A 24,626-nucleotide genomic window follows, 5' to 3' on the forward strand; every position below is an offset into this window, starting at 1 on the left:
TTTAATGATTTTAAGTCATACACCTTAAAATTCCATAAGAAACGTTGTTTTTTTTATAATGATGTTAAATATAATTCTGAACGCACAAGTTGAGTTGAGTCGATGCAATTTTAAAACGCATCGTTGACATTTCATACGTCAGAAATGTCAACATTGTCAACAAATTTTTTACTTAAAAACTTTTCACACCGACGCGTAAAAATACACAACTTCAGAGTTTTCTGTTATAATATCGTAAAAAAATTAGTGATTCCAGTGATGAAGATGGTCTAATGCCTGTGGATGTTGCACTTTCCTCGCTATAGTGAGGTGAAAAGTTTTGTGTTACACACGGGTGCAAATGTATTTTACTTCTCGTGTTGAAACACTCGCGGGTAAAATACAACTTTGCACCCTTGTATAACAAATAACTATTAACCTCTAGTATGCGTGTGCCAAACGGCTAAACTGTACATCGATTTGCGGTTTTTACGCGTACAGCTTACTTATCTATACTATACCTAAATTACACATAAAATACTATCTACGTTTTAAATACACAATCAGCTGTAAGTATACAATTTTGAAGGGACCCTAAAAAGCGCGCTTTGAGCATGAAAACAACGTAAAAACAGAAAAAAAATAAAACACGCTCAATATACATTTAAAAAATGCTGTGGCAATTTTAAGATGATTGCAACAAGCATTTTTATTATAATTGCATTGTCCTTTGAAACTTTTCATAGCCAGTTAACCTGAGCTTTATTAGAGAATATCCGGCGCTAGTAATATTAAAAGCACGTAGAGCGCCATAAAAACGAGTCCTTTCTTTCTGTTACTTTGTTGTCCAGATAACATTGTAAAATGTAATTGACGCACTCCGGCCGCGAAGCCTCTCGTTATAACAAGTATGAAGTGGCTGTAAAAGTGTGAAATGTGTGATTATTGCCTTTAAGCTCTACATGGGACGGGTTCACATTATGTCGGTCACATTGACTTAATTAACTTTTAGTATTAAAACTATTAAATGTACGTACGTTTGAGTTTGGAACATACCTACTGGAACGTAAAGATCTTATACCTATAGGTGAACGGATATGTATACATGTAATACATATTTAAATAATGAACTGTATTTCGTACACCAATTTTCAATTAGCGGACTTAATGCCAATTGGTATTCCCAACCACTTCGACCAGTCAACCTTTCTTACTTGGCTGCACCCGCTTACTCTCTTTGGTAAACACTGCTTAATTGGCACCGGTTATCTTTGAAACATAAGTTATTCCGCTTTCATCGCAAGTGAAGAACCTGGGGCTAACATTCGACAGTGGGCTCACATGGGAACCTCAGGTGTCCGACGTTAGTCGTAGAGTAATTAACACGTTAAGGCGGTTCCCTGAGCCAGAAGGCGAAAAATCTCTTTATATGATCATGTTTTTCTAAGAGGCGTTGATATTCGTAGACGCGGAAAAAATATGTGTAGTTCTTGACTATATTATCTTTAATAACATAGCTTCCGATACACGAATTATGACACTTCGCTCGATACAATTAATTCTCAAAGTCTAACTCGGACTTTTAATCAAACTTTACTCGGTTATTTATTATGTGGTACTATAAACAAAAAAAGAAGAAAAAACAATCTTAACTTAAATAGTAATTTCATAGCTTTCGAATTTCGATATTGTACGGTAACGTTTTTAAAATAAATAAAAATCGACAAAATTCGAATAAAATTGACACTTGGCGCGCATGATCTTTCCCGTTCTTTCTTGCGAAATGTGACAGTGACAGCGGCAAACCGATGGAACGGAGCACTCTATCGTCATAAACATTTTCTCCCGGTCAGCACAAAAACTCTTCTCGTCCAAGCTCTTTTTCTGCCTATCCTTAATTATGCTGATGTTTGTTACACTAATCTCACTCAAGATTTTATAAATAAATTTGACCGGCTACTTAATAGCTGCTTTCGGTTCGTGTTCGGACTTACCTAACCTACCTAAGTGTACATAAGTATGACCATATCTCCTCTTTCCGTGGAAAACTTAATTGGCTCCCTATACGAAAACGTAGGTCCCTTCGTATTCTGTGTACTCTCTATCTTGTTTGACCCGTCCGCCCCAGATTATCTCCGTTCGAAATTTAAATTTGTTACTCCACGTCCAGGCACAGATCTTCGCTCTTCCCGTAGCCTTAAGCTCATTGTCCCCCAACATCGAACGGGTATCATGTCCAATTCTTTCACTGTCTAGGAAATCAGACTGGAACGTTCTTCCACTCTCTATCAGACAACCGCAGCCGGATCAAATTAACATTCAAGCGCATGTTGCGCAAATATTTCCTTGACACTCTTCTTCGTCAACTTAATGATTCACACTAGGTAAATAAATATGTACCTATGTTTATTTCTATTAAGTAGGTAAGTTTATCAATATAGTTTATATTCATATATATACTATTCATTCTTGGTTACAAATTCATTTAATTTAAAAGACATTGCTTCTACTTAATCTTTCTGGTTTAACCCATTGATTGACAGGTAGAGAATGCCTTAATATTGAATTTATAATACATCCCGACGTTTCGAACTCTTTACAGCGTTCGTGGTCAACGGGTGACTGAGGAAAAATTACAAAGTGCAAAAATACCCACATACTAAAATAATGAACAATCATAGACTACAAACTTTAAGGCTGGTTGTACATGCAAAATCGGTTCATAAGGCTAGTTATACACTATAATTATTTTTCAAGTAAAGATATATATATATACGCGATAAAATAAAATAAAATCAAGACTTACTCAATTGTAAGTGATCTGCAAACAGTGATACAAAGTTCTTGTTTTGTAGCCTAAATCCACGAATTAACGCCCCTGGCGTTTAAAATCGTACGGACCGACATGGCATGAATGAAACCGTTTATTATCGACCTGCAACCGGCAATAACACAAAGTAGCCGGCTGTGAAGTACGTGTCCGTTTAAATGGAATACTCTCCGTCCTTGGTCCTATAATTAAATACGACAGACGGCCGCGGTCCCGCGGGACCAGTGTCGGATTTAAGTTTTGTTACGCAGAGAATTACCACTCGGTTTGGTTAACGGAAACTCCGCAGTGTAACCGAGATTTATCGTCAGATAGTTTCGAATATCGTAGCCATACACAAGTTTGGAAAGTCCTGACAAAATTTTGTGTTTAAGAATCAAATTTCTATCATTTTCAAACCAAGTTCGTTAACCCTCACTGTCGTTCACTTTGGTGTCAATATTAATAACATAAGCGTCTCTCCGTCTGCCACCGGCTAAGAAAGTTTGAGTTATTGTATCGTGCAATTACTTACAGGTGCAAATAAGGAACACATCAGGTACATTCGCGATACGGCGTTTTTATAGAAAACCAAATTTAAATCTCAGCCATATGTCAACAAAGAAAACAAATATTCTAAAAACCATCCCTAAAAAATCCTACGTTTATTTAACAATCAATCCCATAGAGTATGTATAGTAGGTACGTACGTAACACTTACAGAAAAACAGCATTTCGTCCCTCGCGTAAATTTTCCAAAATACTAGGAAAAATCTAGACGCCTGGTTACTCCGAGTTACTTCGTTTACGATCTTTCGACCCATTCCTTTTAAGAGGTGGTTCGCACTTTGTCGTAACACATTTTGTTGCCTGCTTCATTCCGGACACGGAACTGTCAATCCGATGAGACATTGTTTCCGAAATGATTGTGTTTGCATTCCGAAATGATTGTGTTTGCATTGTAGATAGTGGCATTTGTGCGGAGTAATAACGGAGGACCACGTGTGCCTTGGCGCAGACATTTGTGTTATTTGCAAGTAAAATGGGGGTCCCAATCAGTCTGGCTTAGTTCGACAGGTGTCGGGGGCGGGAGCGAGCTTCTTGACGACTAATCATCACGTCGCAAACACGCTCAAACTTTTGACAAATAACCTATATTTTGCATACTTAGTACGCTCCGCGTTGTATGTTCGCGGGTAATTTAAATTCTGACGTTTTTCTCCGTCGTCCCTGTGGGTTTGGGCATACCTAAATATTATGCGTCGACATTTTTACGGTGGTTTTTAATTTGTGTAACTAAAATCACTGAAGGTACGTTTAACTTTTCTAAGAAAACGGTTGTGTAGGTACCTACAATTATTAATTTGAGTGAAATTAATATTTAATTAGAATAATTACGTTTTGCTAATATTGTTGATATATGTAGAAAATATATAGGATAGGGGTGGGGATGTTACTGTGATACTGTCATAGTAAATTTAAATTTACTGCCATCTATCGACACATGATTAAAACTAAAAATTAAATTGTATAAAAATACCAGAAAAAATATATATACGAGTATATGGATAAATTATTTGTACTTATTATTGCTGATGTGTGTTAAAAATGTTAAATAACAAAACGAAACCGTAAACGCCATCTAGCCGAGAATAGGCGAAAGGTGTAGGCGTCATCTGTCCGAGAATAAATTTTTCTTGATTTTCGAGGCACGTTTTTCCTTAGACTGTATTCGTCTTATATGGAGTTACTCGTATAGTATGAATTTTCTGGAATGATTTTTAGGGCTCAGACCCTAATCCGTTAAACAAAAGCCTTTGTTGCTTTTATGGAGAGGCGCCTTAGTTGCGTGCAGAGCGCGTGCCAAAGCAACCATGTCGTTAAAAAGCAACTATTGTGATAGTATTAAGGGTTTCTTTTTATGATATAGGAGGCAAACGAGCAGACGGATCACCTGATGTAATAGGTTCAAAATGTAACAGCTCATTCCGAGATAACGAGTTCGGGTAATGAGTGACGATCGTTGCCTGTGTGTGGCCTCAGAATACAGAGCTGCTACATAAATATGAACCATATAAATAGGACGGTAAAATTTCTTTAAACAACTCGTTCGTTTGTTTAAACGAGTTTGTTGCCGTTCAGTCAGCAGCGGTAGCATTGGTAACCGCTGAACAAAAGAAACAAAGGCTTTTGTTTAACAGATTAGGGTGTGAGGCGTAAAAATCATTTGAGAAAATTCTTTGACATAACTAAGCCACCTTTGGATGGAGGCAGCACACGACTAGTCGTGGTAGAGATCCCTCGTCCAGCTAAATCATAATAATGTTACAAACGGAGTCCCTTAACAAAATAGTTAATCGGTTGAAATTGTATACTTTCATGCGATTAACCATTTTTATACAATTTGTACATACAAGTTGGATTAACAGAAATATCTTCGGGAAGGTTACTCGAGATAAATGGATTTTTATTCGTATCAGAGGAGGTACGATTGCAAAGGGAAATGCAAACATCGCACCGGGCAAGTCCACTTGACAAAAAATATAAAATGTAAATTCTGAAAGGTCGCTACCGCTAGAAATAGACGTCAAAGCGATTCGGTGAATTATTTGAATACTGCTTGTTTCGTACTGTCAACAGCGCAGGTGATGCCTAATTTAAATGTTAAGAGAACGTTTGTGTTCGTCGTGAATTTAATAACTTGATATTTACTTTTAACCTTTTGACCGCCAAAGACGGTAAATCACGTCGTCGACATTTTGTGCCACTCACGCCGCCGACGTCATTTGCCGTCCAAACTTAATTTATCAAAGACTCTTTAATAAATAACTATATTTCTTTGTTTGTATTTGCATTATTTTATTTTGCCCTTCTACTTTATTGTATAACTTTATTACAATTCAACTATGAATAGAAGGTTAAAAAAAAACAACATTATGTTATAATACGACTTACCCAGTAAATAGCATAGCTAGCCACGCCAAAAACGGCACTTGACGTCGCCTAGTGATGTGACCGAGTCATGGAGGAATAATATTATTATATGAAAGTAACAATCTCCTAATAGAAATCGTTTCGCGCAGTTCCGACAAACACGCTAGCGCCATCAATAATAGATATGGCTTAATCCCATACATTTTGTAATAGGAGTTGTTTTTGCTAAAATAACTGCTATTTGTGCTGTTACGGTACTTGTTTTCGTGCTTAATTTAAACAACTTGGTTTGAAAGACGGTACTGACCTTTTGTGATAATGTAACCCCTTATGCATTTATTTTATTGTAACGATACTGCAGTTTGCTAATTAGTAGGTAATAATAATCGACAACGGGTTTGCACATCTCTGAGTAACGCGCGCTTATCAGTGTTCCGTGCGCCCATGACGGCACTTCACGTCCGATGCCTGACGTCACCACCAAGTAGTGATGTGGCATTATTGAGAGATTTGAGTGGAAGTTACAAGTACATTTTGATATTTAAATACGTTATTTAAAGGTTTTTAGTAGAGCTAAAAGCCAGAATTATCTAATATTATATTGTAAAACACCTGTGTAGTGGTTCTTCTAATCTAAGTATGTCAAAAACGAAATCAGTGAAAATATCGATATCCTGTTTTGTAATCACTATTGTTCTCTAAGGTTTTATTTTGCTTCATTGCGGTGTCACGTCGAATTACGTCAATGCTTGGCGTTCAAAAGGTTAAATAATGATATTTAACTGATCTCTTAGATTGCTTTCCTTGCTTACAAACGGAATTTTAATAATGTTTTACAGGAAAATAAGGCAATATAGGTAACTAGAATAGGGTATATTGTTTATATACGAGATTTGATACAGTTAACAAGCGGATACACAACCGCTCATTGTGTCATCTATAACATAAATATCTAATTATTTAAAATTTACGATTCGCCGATGACATTTTCGTCATGTCACCACAACTAAAAGTGAGCGACAATTGAAATTACAACAAGCAATTTAATCACTTCGAATTCGAACTAAACCAGTTTACTTTAAAGTGTTTCCAAATCGTATCCATTCTCATTTCCTCCTCGTAAAAGAGCCTACTGATTTTCAGTACGTGCCCGTTCTACGTTATTACCGCACACATACGTACGTACATCGATGACGTCACGCGCCCCCGCCCCCGCGGCGCAACAGTTGGTCGCGGCTCGATAGCGTAGCGCGTGCGTGAATGCCACGTCACATGGTGCCCACCATGCTGCCCGCTTCATTCCCACTTTTTAAGCCGTTTCATATTATGGTACTTCTGATCATTCGGGAAAGTTATGTTAACAATAACTTTGGGTTATGTAGTCGACGTTGTAAGCGATAGGTATAGTATATATTACTTTGATAGAATAACCGCTAAAATTAAGTAACTTTTGAATAACGTGAATCAATGAAAAGCTAGCACCTTATGCCAATAACAATAATGTGTACCTGTATAAACCGACCCATTCACTAACAATAGGGTATGTGTATTATGTTATTACTCATACCGTCAATCCGAAAGCGTACCACTTCAAACGTATCTATTGAAAATAAATTCATATCGCTGCAAAACTATGCGCAAACTGTAAAAAAAAACGGGCACGCGTTAGAGCAACAGCTGCGCGCGGTTGTAACATTTCCAATTTAATTAACTATAGACAGTTTGCAGATGAAATTCCGGTTTTAGGGAACCACTTTGTAATAACATTCATTCAAAATCCATCTGCTATTCTCGCTAAAGCTCGCGGAATGAAACATAAATCCATTCAATCTATTAAAATTGAGCGCTCCATTTGTTTTATCGTCGTTTCAATCAGCGGATTCATCTGCAGTTACTATGTCTGTTTCGATGTATAATATACAAATATTTAGGTTCAATATTTGCAAAACTAGATAGGGCTTACTGTTATTAGTTTTCACTATTGAAATACTTACATCATGATATCTATCTATTGTGGAGAAATCAGTCGCAAACTGCACAGCTTTTTTGACAGGTGTTGCTTTTTGATGGCAAACTTGTGAAATGGCAGCCAAATAGCCAAATATGTCATAGGTCCACTTCAACGTTGTCGTTTATTACATGACGAATAGTAGAACAATCAGATTTAACCAAGCCAGTTCTCAAAAAATGGCAACAATGTCATGATACTCATTATAACCAAAAAAAAAATTATGGGCTACTTCTCCGTTTCTCTTCCGTTACGATATACCTAGTATTGACAGTTTCTGTTTGACCACATCACTAAAATGCAGGCGTATAATATCGCTTTGATAGCACAAATAGGAAATCCCATTTAAACATTAACAGAATTAACGGAAATAATTAGATTGATACGAAATAATGGGAGGAGAATTCGGGAGCTCGCTCCTAATGGAATAGCAGAAATAATTAACTTAAGTCCGCACCTATCGCTCTATTTCTTATTGCGCAATGTTAATTGTTGCTTTGGACCTATTGTTAAACTTTGCGAGGGCGAATAAGGCCTCCGTAATTATATTAAATCATAGCCCCCGAGGAGAGATGATACAGAAGGTTTGAAAACTCAACTCAGGGTAAAAACTCGTTTTTAATTCTAATATGAACAAATCCATGATTTTAAACATAATTTGTGAGTAACAAAGTTTATATTTGGTCAGAGGTCGTTAATCTACGAAAGTGTTTAAAAGAGATTAATAGGGGTCATCAATTTCTCGCTCGCGGCGTATTTAGAAGAAGGAAAAACATCGGTATTTAAGGGCGACAAAACAAATTGTCAGCGACAAAATTCGGGCACCCTCTGTTGGCTCTGTTTTCGCCTCGTAAAATGGAGGCTCCACTCGGACACGACGTACAGCTTTGGGTCAAGCGTTTCCAAAAAAATCCTTGACCAGTGCACGGGCGTATTTAAATATCGGTAACGACCCGGCCCGCGTCACTCCCGGATTAACATAATTCAACAAAAAAAAACACCCATGCACCCTTACGGCAAAAAAACAAAAACCGATTTTTATCTGTGCGTGATGGAGCCGAATCGCGGTCCACAATATTGGGCAAGTTTTGTTATCGAAATTACGTTAGAATTCTTGTCGTGCATACGGTTACGGTACGGGTGACTTGAAGAAACGTTACTCACTTTTCTGAGGCTATTACTTTATTAAGTTTAACACATGTTTTGGCCATTGTACCTACTAGTAGCAATAAAATAAAACAACAACTCAAAAAGTGAAGAAGCATTGATTAAACGACAAACGAGTTCCCTGGATTAAGATCAAATGCGACGGTGCACACTATACCCGGAAAGTAAGCATTATCTCTTCACAAAACATAAGCCGAAGCATGTATCGTCGCGTCACCGAGGGGCTAGGGTCCTTCACCTTCCGCCAGAGCCGAAATAAATCTAATTCTTCGGATGACAGATATCAGCAAGCCTTGTTTATTTATACTTTCACCCTGAACTATTCGGGGGTCTTGCACATGTGCCGCGGCAACCACTCATTCAACCAAAATAAACTACGTTCTAAGTCAATAAGCTTCGTAAGACGGAAAGCTCATAATACTCGTAAACATTCCGCAAACCCGACGGAATTTTTAAGCAACAATGAATATTTGATTGACCATGATCGTGAATAAAATGAAACATTTTGCTGCAAATATTAGGGGCCGCCGTAATGACTCCGCCCGACATTGAGAAAGGATCTCAAAGAAAACGACCAGAGAGAAAACTCCTGATATAAATGTGGTAATTTCATCTACAAAAATTTTCCTCGTAACGCATACATTTAAATACATCAGCATAATCTTTAAATGTAATGTGAGTGTAGATTCAGGCTTAAAGCCTGTAATACAGCCTAGGGTGCTATAGTAACTGCCATGCCATTACCGTATTTGCGATGTTGATAATTTGCACTTGTTGTGGCAAAAATGGGATTTTTTGTGGACCTACTATATTATTTTCATACTATTTGACCTCTGTCAACCATGTAAATAATACGTGTCATAGCCATCATCTTACTATTCAGTAAATTCATACTTTTTACTTTCCCACTACGAAGTTACTCAAGTTTTACAAGGGTTAAGTTATGTAGCAATAATGCACAAAGTTAGATACCACTATCACACTGTTTTTCCCCTTTATTAAAGCTAATGTGCTCATTGTAGGCTTTTATAGGTAAGTAAAGATTAATTTCATGGGTCGTCCCGTACAAGGGATAAAGTAGCACTTAACAAACAAAAAATTGTTAGTCCCTTTTTACCAAAAAAGCGAGGTCTATTTAAGACTCGCCGCGAGAAGGGCGCGGCGAATCTAACAAGCTCCAGAATTGTGACAGGGCCGACAGCTGACATATTCTCGTCATTAATCAAGCCGGCGGGAGACGGCATATTTTGATTTGTGTTTTGTCGAAACTGCCGAACCCCGCTGCCGAGAACACGTGCCACCCTACATATCATATGACGTTTTTGTAACACATTTTTTTCACCAAATTAGTATTTAAATCTATGTAGATTACGGATCGCTCAAAGAGTTCGCAAGCGCCTAATTTGCACGTCAGTCAAATTTCTCCGCAAAATTAATGTCAGAAAATTGTGACATACTTATACAAAGGACTATAATAGGTATAGATACGAAGGTTGGTACTCGAATCTCACCAGCTTGCCTTAATTTTCAGAAAATAAAAGCTAAGTTAGCTTCAGCTTACCTAGTAGTTAATAGTTTTGACGCACCGCTACTGGTAAGTACGTTACGTTTTATCCCTATCAAGGAAGAAGATCGGGAATGTATACAATTAAACCGTAGGCTTGTTTATTTACTAAAACCGAAGGGCTGTGACGCGCGCTCGTCCCACAACCCTCAACTGTAGTTTACTGAGTAAACATTATATTAATGAAAGCTATAACATGGTAATAAAGATGCTATTACTTTGCTGCTTTCATAAAGCTCGTCACAGACGGAGTGATAATATACCGACAGATATCTTAGAGTATAGCTAAGCACCACACACGACAACCAAAATATATATCGCTCTCCGTCTAGCACCTACATTACGAGAAAGACGAAATATCCCAAAATATATCGTAATATACCGAGCCATAACATCTTAAGGTATCTTAAGATGCCTTGCTATAATATATCGTAAGATACCAAAATATATAATATAGCTTCGTGTGTGAACTCTGTCAAAAAAAGCACGTAAAAGATATCGTATTCGTCGGTATCGGTATATTATCGCTCTGTCTGTGACGGGCCTAATACACTTTGCTTTTATTGAAAATAAACTGTTTAAGTATAACAACAGTATAATGTCTCGGCGTCGTATTTTTAATCTTGATACCTAGCAGGTTGTCATTATTTGTTGTGAAGACTTGTTTGTGTTCCTCAAGCATTTATTATATTTACTTGTTATTGTGTTGTGTTGTGGTGGCGATAATAGGGCAGATATACACTATACGAGCATTCAGCAAACAGTCACTGTGGATATGCCATACATATATGCATACAGAAATGTTTACAAATTAAAAACGTTTTGTGGTAGGTACCTTGCGTGCTTCTTGCGTGAAAATAATAATGAAAAAAAAGGAGTCATTTTTCTTAAGAAAAAAAAAGTAACGCTAATACATTTCCATGGACTTTTTATAAATATTGTATTATAATAAGCTATTTAAGTACCACTTAATAGTATGTCTGTTATTGTTCGTGTGCGAAGTGTTACACAGTTGCAAAAGTTAGCGATATAATAGCGGCGGCCTATTTGATATTCCACGGGGCACCGCCATCGCCATGCACTCGCGGAACTACAGGACACTCGCCTGATTCGGACGCGCTATATCGGGTAAAAACGGAACTAGACGATTTATGTTCATTCATTATTAATTAGCTTTATGTTAAAGGAAACTTGCGTACGGGGCTATTTGCTATATCGATCTAACCCATGAATTATGCATTAGGTAATATTTAGTCACCTCGCAGTCGGCGATGCTAAAGTTATAACTTCCTATAAATATGAACTAGGTACACTATATATCTACAGTTAAAGTACCTACCCTACCTACTTAAAAGAACTGTAAAAAGACGATATAAAAGTCTAGTTTACTTTTCTTCGTACGTGCTGAAACACTTTTAGTATCCAAGTACCTAATAAATGTTTCTCAGCAATAGCGGCAACGACGTATACAATCTCAGCGTCTAGTGTCACTGAATTACACGGCGCATAAAAAAACAACGTAAGGAGGAAACAGATCGCATAAGCGGAATTCTTTTTCAGAATCGGAAGTAAAAAAAGAGTTTAGCATCGAAGGCGACCATGAGATAAATCCCGAAGGAGAAGCGTTGTAATAAAACACGTACGACGCGGCCCGCTACATTTTATTTCAAAAAGCGATAAGGGCGCGAACGCAAAGAAATTCCTTTTACGAGATTCTTGTGGAGGGGTGGAGCGATAGGTGGTAGACTGTTGGCGGAGAGCACGCTCGGCGACATCTGGTTTATGTTGGCGGCGCCTAGCGCGTGAACCCTCCGTGCCAGCGTGCCACCACCCAGCTACACAAGCTGTATTATCCAAACCCGATAGCTATCGTCAAACCATTTAAAATGCACCCGAATATAACATAACCCGAATAAAAATCACTAAAAGGTGGTACTTTAATACGCAACTAAGTTGCTATTTGAGCGTGTCAGCCGACTTTTTGGCATTTTTACAGGTTTTATACTTCCACCAGAAGCGGCACGTCATCAAAATATACTGCTACTTCTAAAAAATGTCTTCATCAAAAACTGTCCACAACAAACGTTAAATAATAATCCAACTATTCCTTTAAGCATTTTTATATATCACTGAAAATATCGACTAAGCAAATTTACTTAAGAGTTAAGCCACTTAAAGTTAAGTGTGAAGTTTAATTTGTTGAGCTCCAATATTTATGTTTCAAAATACGAGTTCATCTAAGGCCCAGTGGGGATTAGTTCCTAAGTGCAGTTAGGAGGTGAACATTGTGGTTTATTGGCTAGCGTTGTCAACGGCACTCTAGTCCGTATAAAGGAGGGCAATATCGCTTGTTGTCTCGTCGCTTCGTTCTCCAACGCTTGGCACTCGCCTCTTAAATTTTGTTTATGCAACAAACACATTTTCAATCTAATCTTATTTTGTCAAATAAATTTCAGGTCAGACTACGATCACGGATATTACGGATAATGTTATGAGCCCGTCGGCTATACGAGAGTGTTTTTTGTGCATATTTTGAAGATAGGCAGTCCAGTCTGAAACAGGAACTTTTTTTTGTTAGAAAACTGAACTAGTTAGTATCGTATTATGTCTTAATGCATTTTTTATGGAAGCATTAACTAGGTGGGTAGTGCAAAATTTAGTACGTCATATCCTGAACATCTTAAACTTTTTTGAAAACAGTATGTTTTCTATCTTATAGGCATTGAAAACATTGATTTGTTTGTTAAAAATAGGTTATAGTCCAGAAAAAAAGGAATTATGGAAAATAACGTCTGAAACAGGTGAAAAAAACTGTAAAAGTAAGTTTCCTTAGTATTACATATCGCTAGGATCACAACGACAATTTCTAAGCATCACGATTATGAAAAAGGTCTCTTTAAGCTGCCTTAAACCAGTTCACATTTGATTTATCGAGCGGGATTGCTCACGAAGCCCTCGCGAGCCGCAACTACACGCGGCGCGTCGCTTTATTTGCACTGTGTACTTAGTATCAAACTTGTACATTAATTAGTTTCATGCAAATCATGATCCGGTGGCACTGCTTGCGGTCGAGAAAAGCATTAATCACGTAATATTGTTTATGTAATGCATAACGAGCAAGAGCGGTCGGGGCGCAGAAATTGATGGAGTGCTGTCGACGCGCCAACATCTCGGTTAATTATCCAGGCCGATGCTGGCCGAGGATTCCTATATTGCTTGCAGATGTGCTTGCAGAGTTGAACGCTCAGGAAAACCAGCCTAACAGTGTTGTCAAGTTAAACATGAACGCAAAGTGTATTTACATTGGTTCACTCAAGCATTCGATTAGCTGGCGCCTGATGAGCAATTGGAACCCGCGGATTGGAGCCACGGCCAGGCACTGCAACCGACCAACAGCACACATAAACAGCATTTTATCATCCTTACTAGAATAAGTTAATATTGTTTATGTTGGTATATATATATTATTAGTCCGCAACAGATAACTCGCGGTAGTTTTAAGGTACGGAAAATACCATAATAAGGTAAGTAACCGGGAAAACAGGTTTATAATATTTCAGATATTTACTGTTTTCCTTCCCCAAAATAGGAAACCACGTCAGGCACTTTCAGCTCGTAAAGTTTCGTTTGCAGTTGCAGTTCTTAAGCGGCTTTATAAGGGGCAATCCAGGATCTACCAACAGCGAAAATGCCTTTGAAGAGTGGGTATTTCACCGCCAGTCGACGCTCTCCGCTTTAGCGCCAGGATCAAAAAGAATGTCAACTTCTTATGTTTAAAATAAAAATTGCAGATTCGAAAATAGAAACGGCTTTAACGGGATATACCGTGGCCCTAGTGAAAAAGGGTACAAGTCTCACTCAGCTTAGGTCCAAAAGGGCATGTGTTTCGTGGAACTTACGCCCTTTTACAACTGCGCTGCTTTTCACTAGGGCCACATTATTTATTTATATACTGTTGTATATTTAGAATTGCTTACTGTCTGTATTTTTCTTGCTGATGATTAAAAGCAACGCTGGGTGCCGTCGTTTGTTAATTCTTATTCTGTTTATTATAGTTTTGCTATTCTTAGCTGAATTTTGCTAATTGCTATTAATATAGTATGTTACCTTATTTGGTTTATCTCTTCAGGTAAATTTAGTTCCTAAACTTACATTGCAGACGGCAGCTAACTTACCTAAGGTAAAAGTCAATGCACATACGCTTAGCGTACACTCAAGTAAATTACTCTTCTGATTGAGTTTGTCTGTATTCAGTTGAAGTTTACGATACGGATACAATGAAATTTGTATAAAACAACACATGGAAGTAATAAGTAATTCTCTAATTTGAAATAAATTTAATAAAATAGTAATGAAATGTAGAGGTTTTCTCCGATTATTTTATACTAAGCTAATTTTATACCAAGCTTTATTGTATACTTTATTGCAAGAAACTATTTTGCTTAACTGTTAATGTATTTTACTCGTAACAAGCACGTAACAAGATAACATTCGGATTCAGACTGCACAGAGTTACCTGCAGCTGTTGCCTCAGCGTGTCCGTGCAGCATTATTGCCGACCGCATTGCTGCAGGAAATGTCAATCCAGCATTGCTGCACTGCAATCCTACTACTGTATTGCTGCAAGAAACGTCAAACTGGTCATTTTTATTTGACATTTCTACATTAGGTGTTGCAAATTGCATTGCTTCATAGCAGTAACGCTGGTGCAGTCTAAATCCGAACGATACCTAAAGAGTGTTTTATGTATACTTACCTAAAAGTGAAACGCTGTAATCACTCTACGTGCCTTAAAATAGGCTCTAGCGCTCATAAAGTGCTCTCATTAGACGCCGTAAATGATGCCGCGGATAGAGCTAGTAGTGCATAGTAGCGCTTTGAAGTTGAAATGATATAAAACCACCCTACATCTAACGGCAGAAATGTTTACAAGTTGTGGCGTAATGACCTATAACAAATTTAAAAGTAGGTACATTGTTATTGTATTGTATTGTTATTGTCAAATGCATGTTATGTTACAAAAAAAACCGGCCAAGTGCGAGTCGGACACGCGCACCGAGGGTTCCGTACTTTTATTATTTGTTGTTATAGCGGCAACAGAAATACATCATCTGTGAAAATTTCAACTGTCTAGCTATCACGGTTCATGAGATACAGCCTGGTGACAGACAGACAGACGGACAGCGGAGTCTTAGTAATAAGGTCCCATTTTTACCCTTTGTATCTTTGTATTAAGTATCATCTAGCGGATATGGAAACATGAATTTTAAATAAATTTAAAAGTGGAAAAATTACTGCCTTGGGTGAGACTTGAACTCACGGCCTCTGGATCGATACTCCAGCGCTCTGCCAACTGAGCACTTTTAAATTTATTCTAAGCTTAATAGCATCGATCGCAGACGTTTCTGCTTGTTAAAAATTAATTTATGAATTTTAAATGATAGAATTTCGTTTAATTATTAATTATACGATTGTTGATTGTTTATTTATTTATGCCTGATCCCATGAAGAAGCTTTACTATTTAGTGCCAGCTACAAACATTTAGAACATTAAATTTAAAACATTAAATTAGAACTTTGCACTCAAACATCATCATTTAATTAGAAAGTATAATAAACAATTACCAGTATGTAATAATTTATTATCTTAATTAGTTGCTTCAGCAAAGACCAGTATTAGTCCCCATTTTTTATGAACTTAACGCATCTACTATTATATCTACATTCGTACAAAACTTTGTTCACGGAACACTTATGAATGGGATCACTTCGGTATTGCAAATCGGTTAAATGCGTTTTTTAAATTGAAAGAATGTGTAATTTACGAGTAGAACGAGCTGATATTACTGACCTCGCTCCTTGTTTGAACTTGTGATTAATTGACGAATCGACGAATGGCTGTCGAACTAAGGGGATCTATTGACGTAGCAATTTATTGTTACCTAAAATCGATAGGCACGTTGCTATATGTATAGGCAGTTACAATGTTGTAGCAGTTATTCAATTCCCACGAAATTTTCAATAAAGCGTTGGATCCTTGAATCTATAGGTTTCGTCATGCCCGCATGGAAATTATAGATAACTGAGAATGAAAATTAATGGTGTAAGACAGGTTATGGCATGAATTTTCAAGAATCTCATGTCTCGTGACAGACTTAAAAGTAAGTCGTAACTGACTTAATAGTAAAAAAAATTATTGGCATAAACTTCCCTGCCCTGTGAGATTAGCACACCTGCAAATTTTATCATAAATCTCTAGTTCCTCTCGTATAGTTCAATTCCGTTGCTCAGCAGGAGGAAGAGTATGCTTGTAGAAAAATAATATCAGCTTACCTGGTGCGGCGTATAAGGCTGCTGCTGTGCGTAGGGCTGCGGTTGCGGCGGCGGGTACCGGCAGGGCTGCGGGTACGCGGCGGCCCACTGCTGCGCCCCGCGGTACTGCGCGCCCGCGCTCGCCATGCGCGCCGCGCACGAGCCCGCCGCGCCTGCGCTCGCGACCGTCACCGCGCCGCCTGCGCCGTGAGCTGAACGACAACCGCCGGTGCTCTGGAATTCGAAAACGTCTTATTATTAATGTGTTATAATGAAACTAATATCTGTTGCGAATAGTGCCCCTGCTGGCGGGACACGGGCCCCAGCGTAGCAAGATGGTATTTTGATACGGCTGCTGGATAAAATGGGTGATCAATACAATCATCATCACGGATGTAAAAAAATCTTGGAAATCTATGGGGAAATGGAAAGAATTTTGGGTTACAATAGACGGTGTACAATTATTTTTTGCAATGCAATTACCTTAGAGACCCTTATAAGGCCTTCGTCGTCTCGTCGTCTGGTACCATATATTTTGACAGTGGCTAAACTAAGGAATCCTACAAAAGAACGTGCGATTTATAATAATTATCCTATTCGTATCAGCTGGCAGTCGGGCTAATATCATAATTTACGAACATCTAAGGTGTATTAACACAATAAATTCATCACGAGGAGAGGTTAGAAGAGGTCCTCGCGGCGTTTAAGACAAATTAAACGCTCGCTTCGTTCACACGGAGCGGCAACTTTCACTGCTCATTTATTTAGTTAACATACGCCGCGAATGATAGGGGCCGCTCTAAGAGAGCGAAGGCATCAAATTACAAGTCGTTGTCCTCATAAAGTAAACAGTTTCTACTACTTACTTAACTACCGGGCAATCTTTCTATAATTAGTTTTAAAGCTCGTTATAAAGATCCGTTAGGCCTTATGCCAAAACAAATATTAATACGGTCCTACACTTTTTAAGATTTCTTATTTCTCGTTTGTCTTTGTCGGTACAGTACGGGCCAAAGGGCCTTTGTACCTTGTTGATGTCGATTGAAAAAAAAAATTTAGCATAATAACAAATACTTAGTATGATAAGAGCTAACGGAAGGTCAAATATGCTACCACCTAAGTTACCGCATATAGCCCAATAGATTGCACTAAATCAGACACACATATACATAGGCATAATGCTGAATAAAACTAAATATAAGAGTACAAACGATAACAAACACTTGATGCACTTTTGAAACATGAAGCAACACGCGAACGCCCTACTCGTAAAAGTACTAACACATGGTTTTGATACACTGTAGTCAGGAATCCGATATCTTCGCATGTGCTAGTGCGCCTACTTGCATCACATCTTTGACGGAAACATATTACTGTAAGTGCCGAGAGACGTGACTAAGCGTGTCTGCACACTTTCGCAAACCTAGTCTTATAGCTTACGTAAATAAGTACTACATTAGACCTTTATCTACTAAAAAGCTATCTACTGTTCGTGTTATGTTATACACATGTTCATTATGATTCATACGAACTTCTATCGCTTATTTCACTTTCTTAAGAAGATAAGTGGACGACCGCGTCTCCATACAACCGTAGTGCCCATTTTCCTCCCTGGATATTGACTCCATTGGTTAAAAAAATAGGTACCTACATCAAATTGCGTAAAGATAATTTATATAATATTTTATATCCAGAGAGGAAAATAGGGACTACGTTTGTATGAAAAGGAGGTTTCGCGCGATCGTCCACATTCGTCTTAAAGCATGAAACTCAGGGTACATACATTTATGTAGTTCCATTTCAACGTATTTACTTTCAGTCGTTTTAGCACGAAAAACTTACAGACATCCTCGCAATCATATAGGTATCCTTACAAACTATCGCATTTTTAATGTAAGTACGTGAGTATTAGGATTGAAGTTTCTATTTACCACAATCTATCAGGGTACATTATTTGTTCATATAAAATGTTTTCATACGAGTCGTAGGTATGCTTTGTCATAATAGTTATTGAAGATTTTACTTCAAACTTGTTTGACGTTAATATGAATATTTGCTCTCCGTCTTTATGTACAGGGGTGCAAATAGGAGGGAGAGAGGAAGGCAAGGTACGGGCGGTAGTTGGCGATTAAACCCATTCGAACCCTTGGCTTTTAGTTAGAACCGAACCAAGTAAATAGTAAGACTGGTAAACACTACACAAAGTAGCGTTTCTCATGGAAGTTGCGTTAAAGATGGGTTTTCATTTTTCTTTTTATAGGAGCTTTGACACTTGTCAAACACTCACTCACTTGCCATCTGGAATAATTCTAGAATTATCTGAATTATTATCTGTATATCTGTATCTGTATTATCTGAAATATCTGAATTATTCAGATAGTTCACTTAATGGCCTTAAGTACCGTGTTAAATGGAGGTCGATAGGCGGTTACATTTGTACATAATACAAATCATATTATTATACCTATGGGTCTGATATTTTTCTAAGCGGTGTGTGGTGGCAATGGCGTAAGCCGTGAATCTCAAATATAATTTTGTTGTAGAATTAAACTTATATAAATGTCTATACAAATTTCATTAACAGTCTTTAACATTCACTATCTATGGTCAGGCATAGGCCGATGGGTTATGAAATTCTTCTAGTGTAGGTACTTGTCATTCTGTGCGGGCGCGTCCGACGAAAATGAGATTTATAGCGGCAATAACAATGTATAATTTCACCCGGCGACCCCCATCTTCGGTCTTAATTATTTGAGTCACGGAATCCGAAAAACCGACTAGGAAAGCCTCAGGGATCAGAGCTTTGTTGTCGTTTTTCTACAATGTCCATTATTCTTTTATAACCTCTTATTTTTTTGCTAGAGTAAAAAATAGGTGAGTAGGTATGTGTGTAAAGCGATAAGCCGGCAATCCGCTTAGCGAGTGTGGCACTATCCTGCGAGGACTTATGGTAAAATGTGGATTCTTAACTATCACTGGTGTCTTATTGCCGTACAAGCTAATTCAAGGTTATTTTGAAAATTTTGGACTTAATCGCGTTAATTTATATTCATTATTTTCTTTCTCCCTGCGGCCAAGAAAGTAAAACTAATTAGCGTTCACGTCTCAAAAATACTAAGTAGACTAAATGGGATACTAGTTATAAACCATTAAATCGATTGTTTTTGTAAAAAAAAAAGATATAATTAAGTTAAGTGAAGCTTCTTTTATAAGTAACACCCCACTATTATTGTTTTGTTCACTTAAAGTTAACAAAGGGTTCGTAAAAGTTATTAAGCTAGTGTTTAAAAATAGTTGGCTGTAAAAATCTTTATGCCTCATTTTAAAGATTGACGATAGCTTCATTTTAACCGCCCCTCCTACATAGAAGGTTGTTCTGGCCGTATGGGGACGAGATGAGCCGTGTTTTGGGGTGCAATTTAACATTGCTTTTCTACAGCTCGTGACATCGCATCTGACATATTATTTGAACAAAACAAAACGATGAACAAATAAAAGCTTGACTGAATCAAGTCATATGGTCCGATATTACTTTAAAATAATATGCATAACTGTGAAATCAAAATATGAACAACGACGTACCAATTACAAAATGTGCCGTATGTACACTTAATTAACTTTCTATTGCTGGTAACCGATGACATACATATAAGTTATTAAAATCCCACAAAAACATAAATGTGAAATGAGAGCCAAGTTCAATATTAAGAATATGTGTCATTGTTGACTCGCCGACAAAAGAATAGAGATCTATATGGATGACAAGTTCTGTGCTGTGTAGAAAATCCTGAAATTATAAAGGATTTGACTTGGCTAGTTTTTACCAAGAAACCAAATTTTAGAAAAGTAACATAGACAAATATAGCCTATACGTAAAAACTAGCTAACTAGCTTTTGGATACTACTTTTGGTACAGAAATTACTATAGTATTCATTATGAAAGCTATACACCTAATAGTGTAATAGTCTACCCTGATGACAAGTATCAAGTTCCTAGGTCATCTGGAAGTGGGTTAGGTTTTTGGTTTATAAGTCTAAATTAATCTAAAAAATTTCAATATACGATTTTTGTATTTTAGATAAGCTAAGGGGAAGGGGCTTGAATAAATGTGCCATTCATGTGTGTGGGTTATATTAGGTTTCGAGTTGTGAAGGGGTCAAAAGTAGCTCGAAATGGTTCGTATAACGCACGGTTGCTGCATTGCAGCGGGGAGTCAGACAAGGAGATGTAATCTCCCCAAAGCTGTTCACCGCTGCATTGGAGGATGCCTTCAAGGTTCTGGACTGGAAAGGACGAGGCATCAATGTAAGTAAAATTCTGCAGAGGTTTTTTTACTACGACGGTAGAAAAAATATCATATGGTTCAAGGCATGCAGTCACCTGTAACTTGCAACTGAAATGATGCCACGACTTCACGCTTTACACACACACAATGCACAGACACTGAGGTCACACTGATACTGGTTAAACTGAGACGAACGTAGTCCTAGATTCATTTAGCGATGGTACTAACAGCTATGTAGCCTGTCGAGTGTCGTGTGGGATCACTGGCGACGGCGGGACGAGACGTCTCGGCCATGCCAGCTTATTGCCCCCCTCCACCCTTTGGACCTAAGCCCTCAATTATATGTAAACGGAACAGTATTCTGAAATTAGAATATAAGCTTGACGTCAACTTATTAAACGCCGACGCGAATGGGGTGTTATAAGTACCTATAACACGTATCCGCTTGAATTTTTGCAAATCCATGACTAGTTTGTCATGTTTTCCTGGGTAATTGAAAGATTTGAAAGCAAGGATTACTGTATAGTCTCACAAAGACTGTAAAACTTTTTAAAGGAAAACTAAATTAGCTCAGACTTGCCAACCACAGCCCCAACGCAGAATTAGTTTTTTTAACACACCATCACCTGGTAAAGGCTCTCTTGATTGTTCAGAAACTGATAAGAAAGTTGCACTTTATTCACATGTGAGGCAAAGTAATCAAATGTAAATTTTGAGTGGTTGTCTTATGTTTGGTGGTAGAATTGACTTTTAAATGATGATTTTGAATGGTAATATTTAATAACATTCATTTTGAATTGATTTGCTTCGATTTTGTTTGATATTTTACAGTTAGTATTTTTCTTGTGTTGGTGTGGTGAAAATTTTTGTGTTTCACTCGGTGGCAAAATGTGTTGAACCCTCGTGCCTTGAAACCCTTACAACGCTAAAGATTCCATTTTTCGCTTTATCTTTCGCTTGCTCGGGTATCAAAATTAGCACCAGAGTTTAAACAACTACTTTGCCCCCTTGTAAAACAAATAACTATTGTACTAAAATTGCTAATACCAATATTTGTTTTAGCGAAACACAACACTAGAAAGATATCAATAATTTAGTTGAAAGGGTAGGAGGCCTTTGCTCAGTTGTAGAGCACGGTAGGTTCCAAATAATAATAGTATTACGCACATTTCAACTCCAAGTTTTGTAAGAAACTACGAGGACACGACACGACGCTTCGGCCAACGCAGCTTACTGCCCCCTGCCACCCTTTGGACCTAAGCGCTAAAATTATACGTAATCGGAAGAGCTATTCCGTAAATAGACCTTGTCATTCGGCAGTCTACCTTAGAATTTTTCGAAAGATGCTCAAGTTCTTACGGGCAGGTAATGATGAGGTTTGACTTTGGAAGTTATAATTGTAGATAATTAATTTTGTGTTGGAGTAAAATACACCAAAATGTTAGGTGTTCCTGTATTATTAAAAGTTGTACAAAACGGCAACTATTCTGCATGCTAGCTAATAGTTAACCAAACTATTCACAAACACAAAGTTAGATATAGTTCAGTTAAACTTCTGTGGGGGAAACTAGCTGATGCAAGATTTAGTTTAGGTACTGCACCTGGTAACTACAATACTACTACCTACCAATCAAATTCAAAATTTCATATTTACCTTGGAAATATGTTTAAAGTCTCTTACTTTCCTGTACAATAATAATATGCTTTTGTTTGATATTATTTCGTTAAAAGTATATAATTAAGTCGTAGAATCATTTCGAATAGTAAGTACAATATTATTAAAAATAACAACATTATGTGAACGTGTTGTTACATTTTGGTGACGTGACGTGACCATGATATTTTCATTATTAGACTCAGACTTTTAGGTTCTATTTTCTCAGATAAGATAATTCATTATTTCTCAAGCGGGAGATACATTTTGATCATGACAGAAAGTCCAATGACTCGTTTTAACAGTCAGGTCTTAAACAGTCATTTCACAATGTTCTTGTATAGGGACAGGAAAGTAAATTTAATGTTGTCTCTTCACTTTAAACGCCAGCCAATAAGAGGTAATAAAAGCGTTGCTATTCCCCGGGGCACGGCTCTTCGAGATATAGTAAGAGCAACTGGGCTTGAATAAAGTGAAGATTTAAGGAGCGGTTGCCACGTATTTTACACTCGCGTGCTTTTACTTTATCCTGAGTGGCTTGTTCTCGACCTTTTATTGTAACTCGCGCGAGCGCCTCGCTTTAAACCGCGACGCAATCGATTAGCGAACTCAAACACATAAATTGATCTCAAGCTTATCGCTGTTTTAAATTGTGTGCACTTCAATAAGTACCAAATGCGGAGCAAACTCTTATAAACTTAAGTAATCGCTAAAAGAAATTTACTAATGGACAGTTATTTAATAAACAATGGACAATGAAACCAATTCCGATCTAATGAAAACAATCAATCAAAAACAATTTAACGTCCCATTTGGCACTTACTTTCTCTATTTGTAAAAGAAAACGTCAGTATCGGTAAAGATAAATAAGACAAGTATCTAAAACAATGCCTTTTAATTAAGCAACATTTCTTAAGTCTCCTCAAACTAAGTACTCTATGATTTGGTACGAGCAATATCTGCCAAAAGATATCCCTGTAATTTAAGAAACTGTTGTTTGTAATGAAAACTGCCGTTGTTGAGTGAAAAGCGGAGTGGGCGACGGCAGACGAGGTCAATCCTTCGACCGGCTCCAAATTAGAACCAGCCTCAGACGTTTCTATAACCACATCTTTAGCCTGCCCCCTTCTGCCCCCATTGTCTGATTGCCAACAGCTCATAGTAACCGCAAACAATACAGCGACAGACTTAGCTGTCTAATCGGAATGCCGAATAGCGCGCCGTCTGCCGAATTGTTACCCTATCAAACGATGTAAGTAATTTGTGTCGTGTAATCTGTGTCAGCAATGCGCGCCGCAAATGAGAATCAATGTAAATGTAAACCAATAATGGATTACTCAACATCAAACAAAGTAAGGCTTAAATATTTATAAGGATTTAAAATATTTTTTTTTCGTAGGTCTATAGTTACCTACCTATACTTATAATTTATGTAAGTCATTTAAATATTTAATTCGATTTGAAAAACTAGAACACTAAATAGATCAGTATTGTGTAAAGGTAAGAGTCTACGAGTATATAAGTACATACAGCAATCCGGAATTTGATTTATTCACTAGTTAAATAAAGTATTCTCGGCCTCTTTGGTAGATCCCTTCCAAAAATATTGTTGGGATAACTTGACGACGATAAATAAATTACGTACATTTATTGTAAGCAGGACTAGGAATCTAGGGTGTACGATCAATTTATCAGAGATGTGAAGATCATTTATTTTATTCTTCGATTCTGTTAACGTTATACTCGTATACGTTAGATAAAGTACGTGCACAATGGTAGGTTCAATAAAACGAGATATAGCGTGGAGATGCTAAACTTTTAGACACCATTTGGCAAATTATGCACAACGCAATCAACGCATTTACCTTCATCTACTGCAACAGACACACAGCACGCGGCTGGATGCACAGTTA

The 24,626-nt window shown here is 37.5% G+C and overlaps 1 protein-coding gene across 5 annotated transcripts in view; it reads right to left on the reverse strand.

The window, feature by feature from the left end:
- LOC134746085 (protein alan shepard) overlaps nucleotides 1-24,626 on the reverse strand; it is a 262,336-nt gene that overhangs the window by 63,219 nt on the left and 174,491 nt on the right. For all 5 annotated transcript variants that reach the window (XM_063680323.1, XM_063680325.1, XM_063680326.1 and 2 more), the window contains exon 2: nucleotides 16,795-17,007. In XM_063680323.1, the coding sequence (XP_063536393.1) occupies nucleotides 16,795-17,007 (213 nt within the window). The remainder of the gene's footprint in view (nucleotides 1-16,794; nucleotides 17,008-24,626) is intronic.

Source organism: Cydia strobilella, chromosome 12, assembly GCF_947568885.1.
Source record: "Cydia strobilella chromosome 12, ilCydStro3.1, whole genome shotgun sequence".
In the NCBI taxonomy this organism is placed as follows: domain Eukaryota; kingdom Metazoa; phylum Arthropoda; class Insecta; order Lepidoptera; family Tortricidae; genus Cydia; species Cydia strobilella.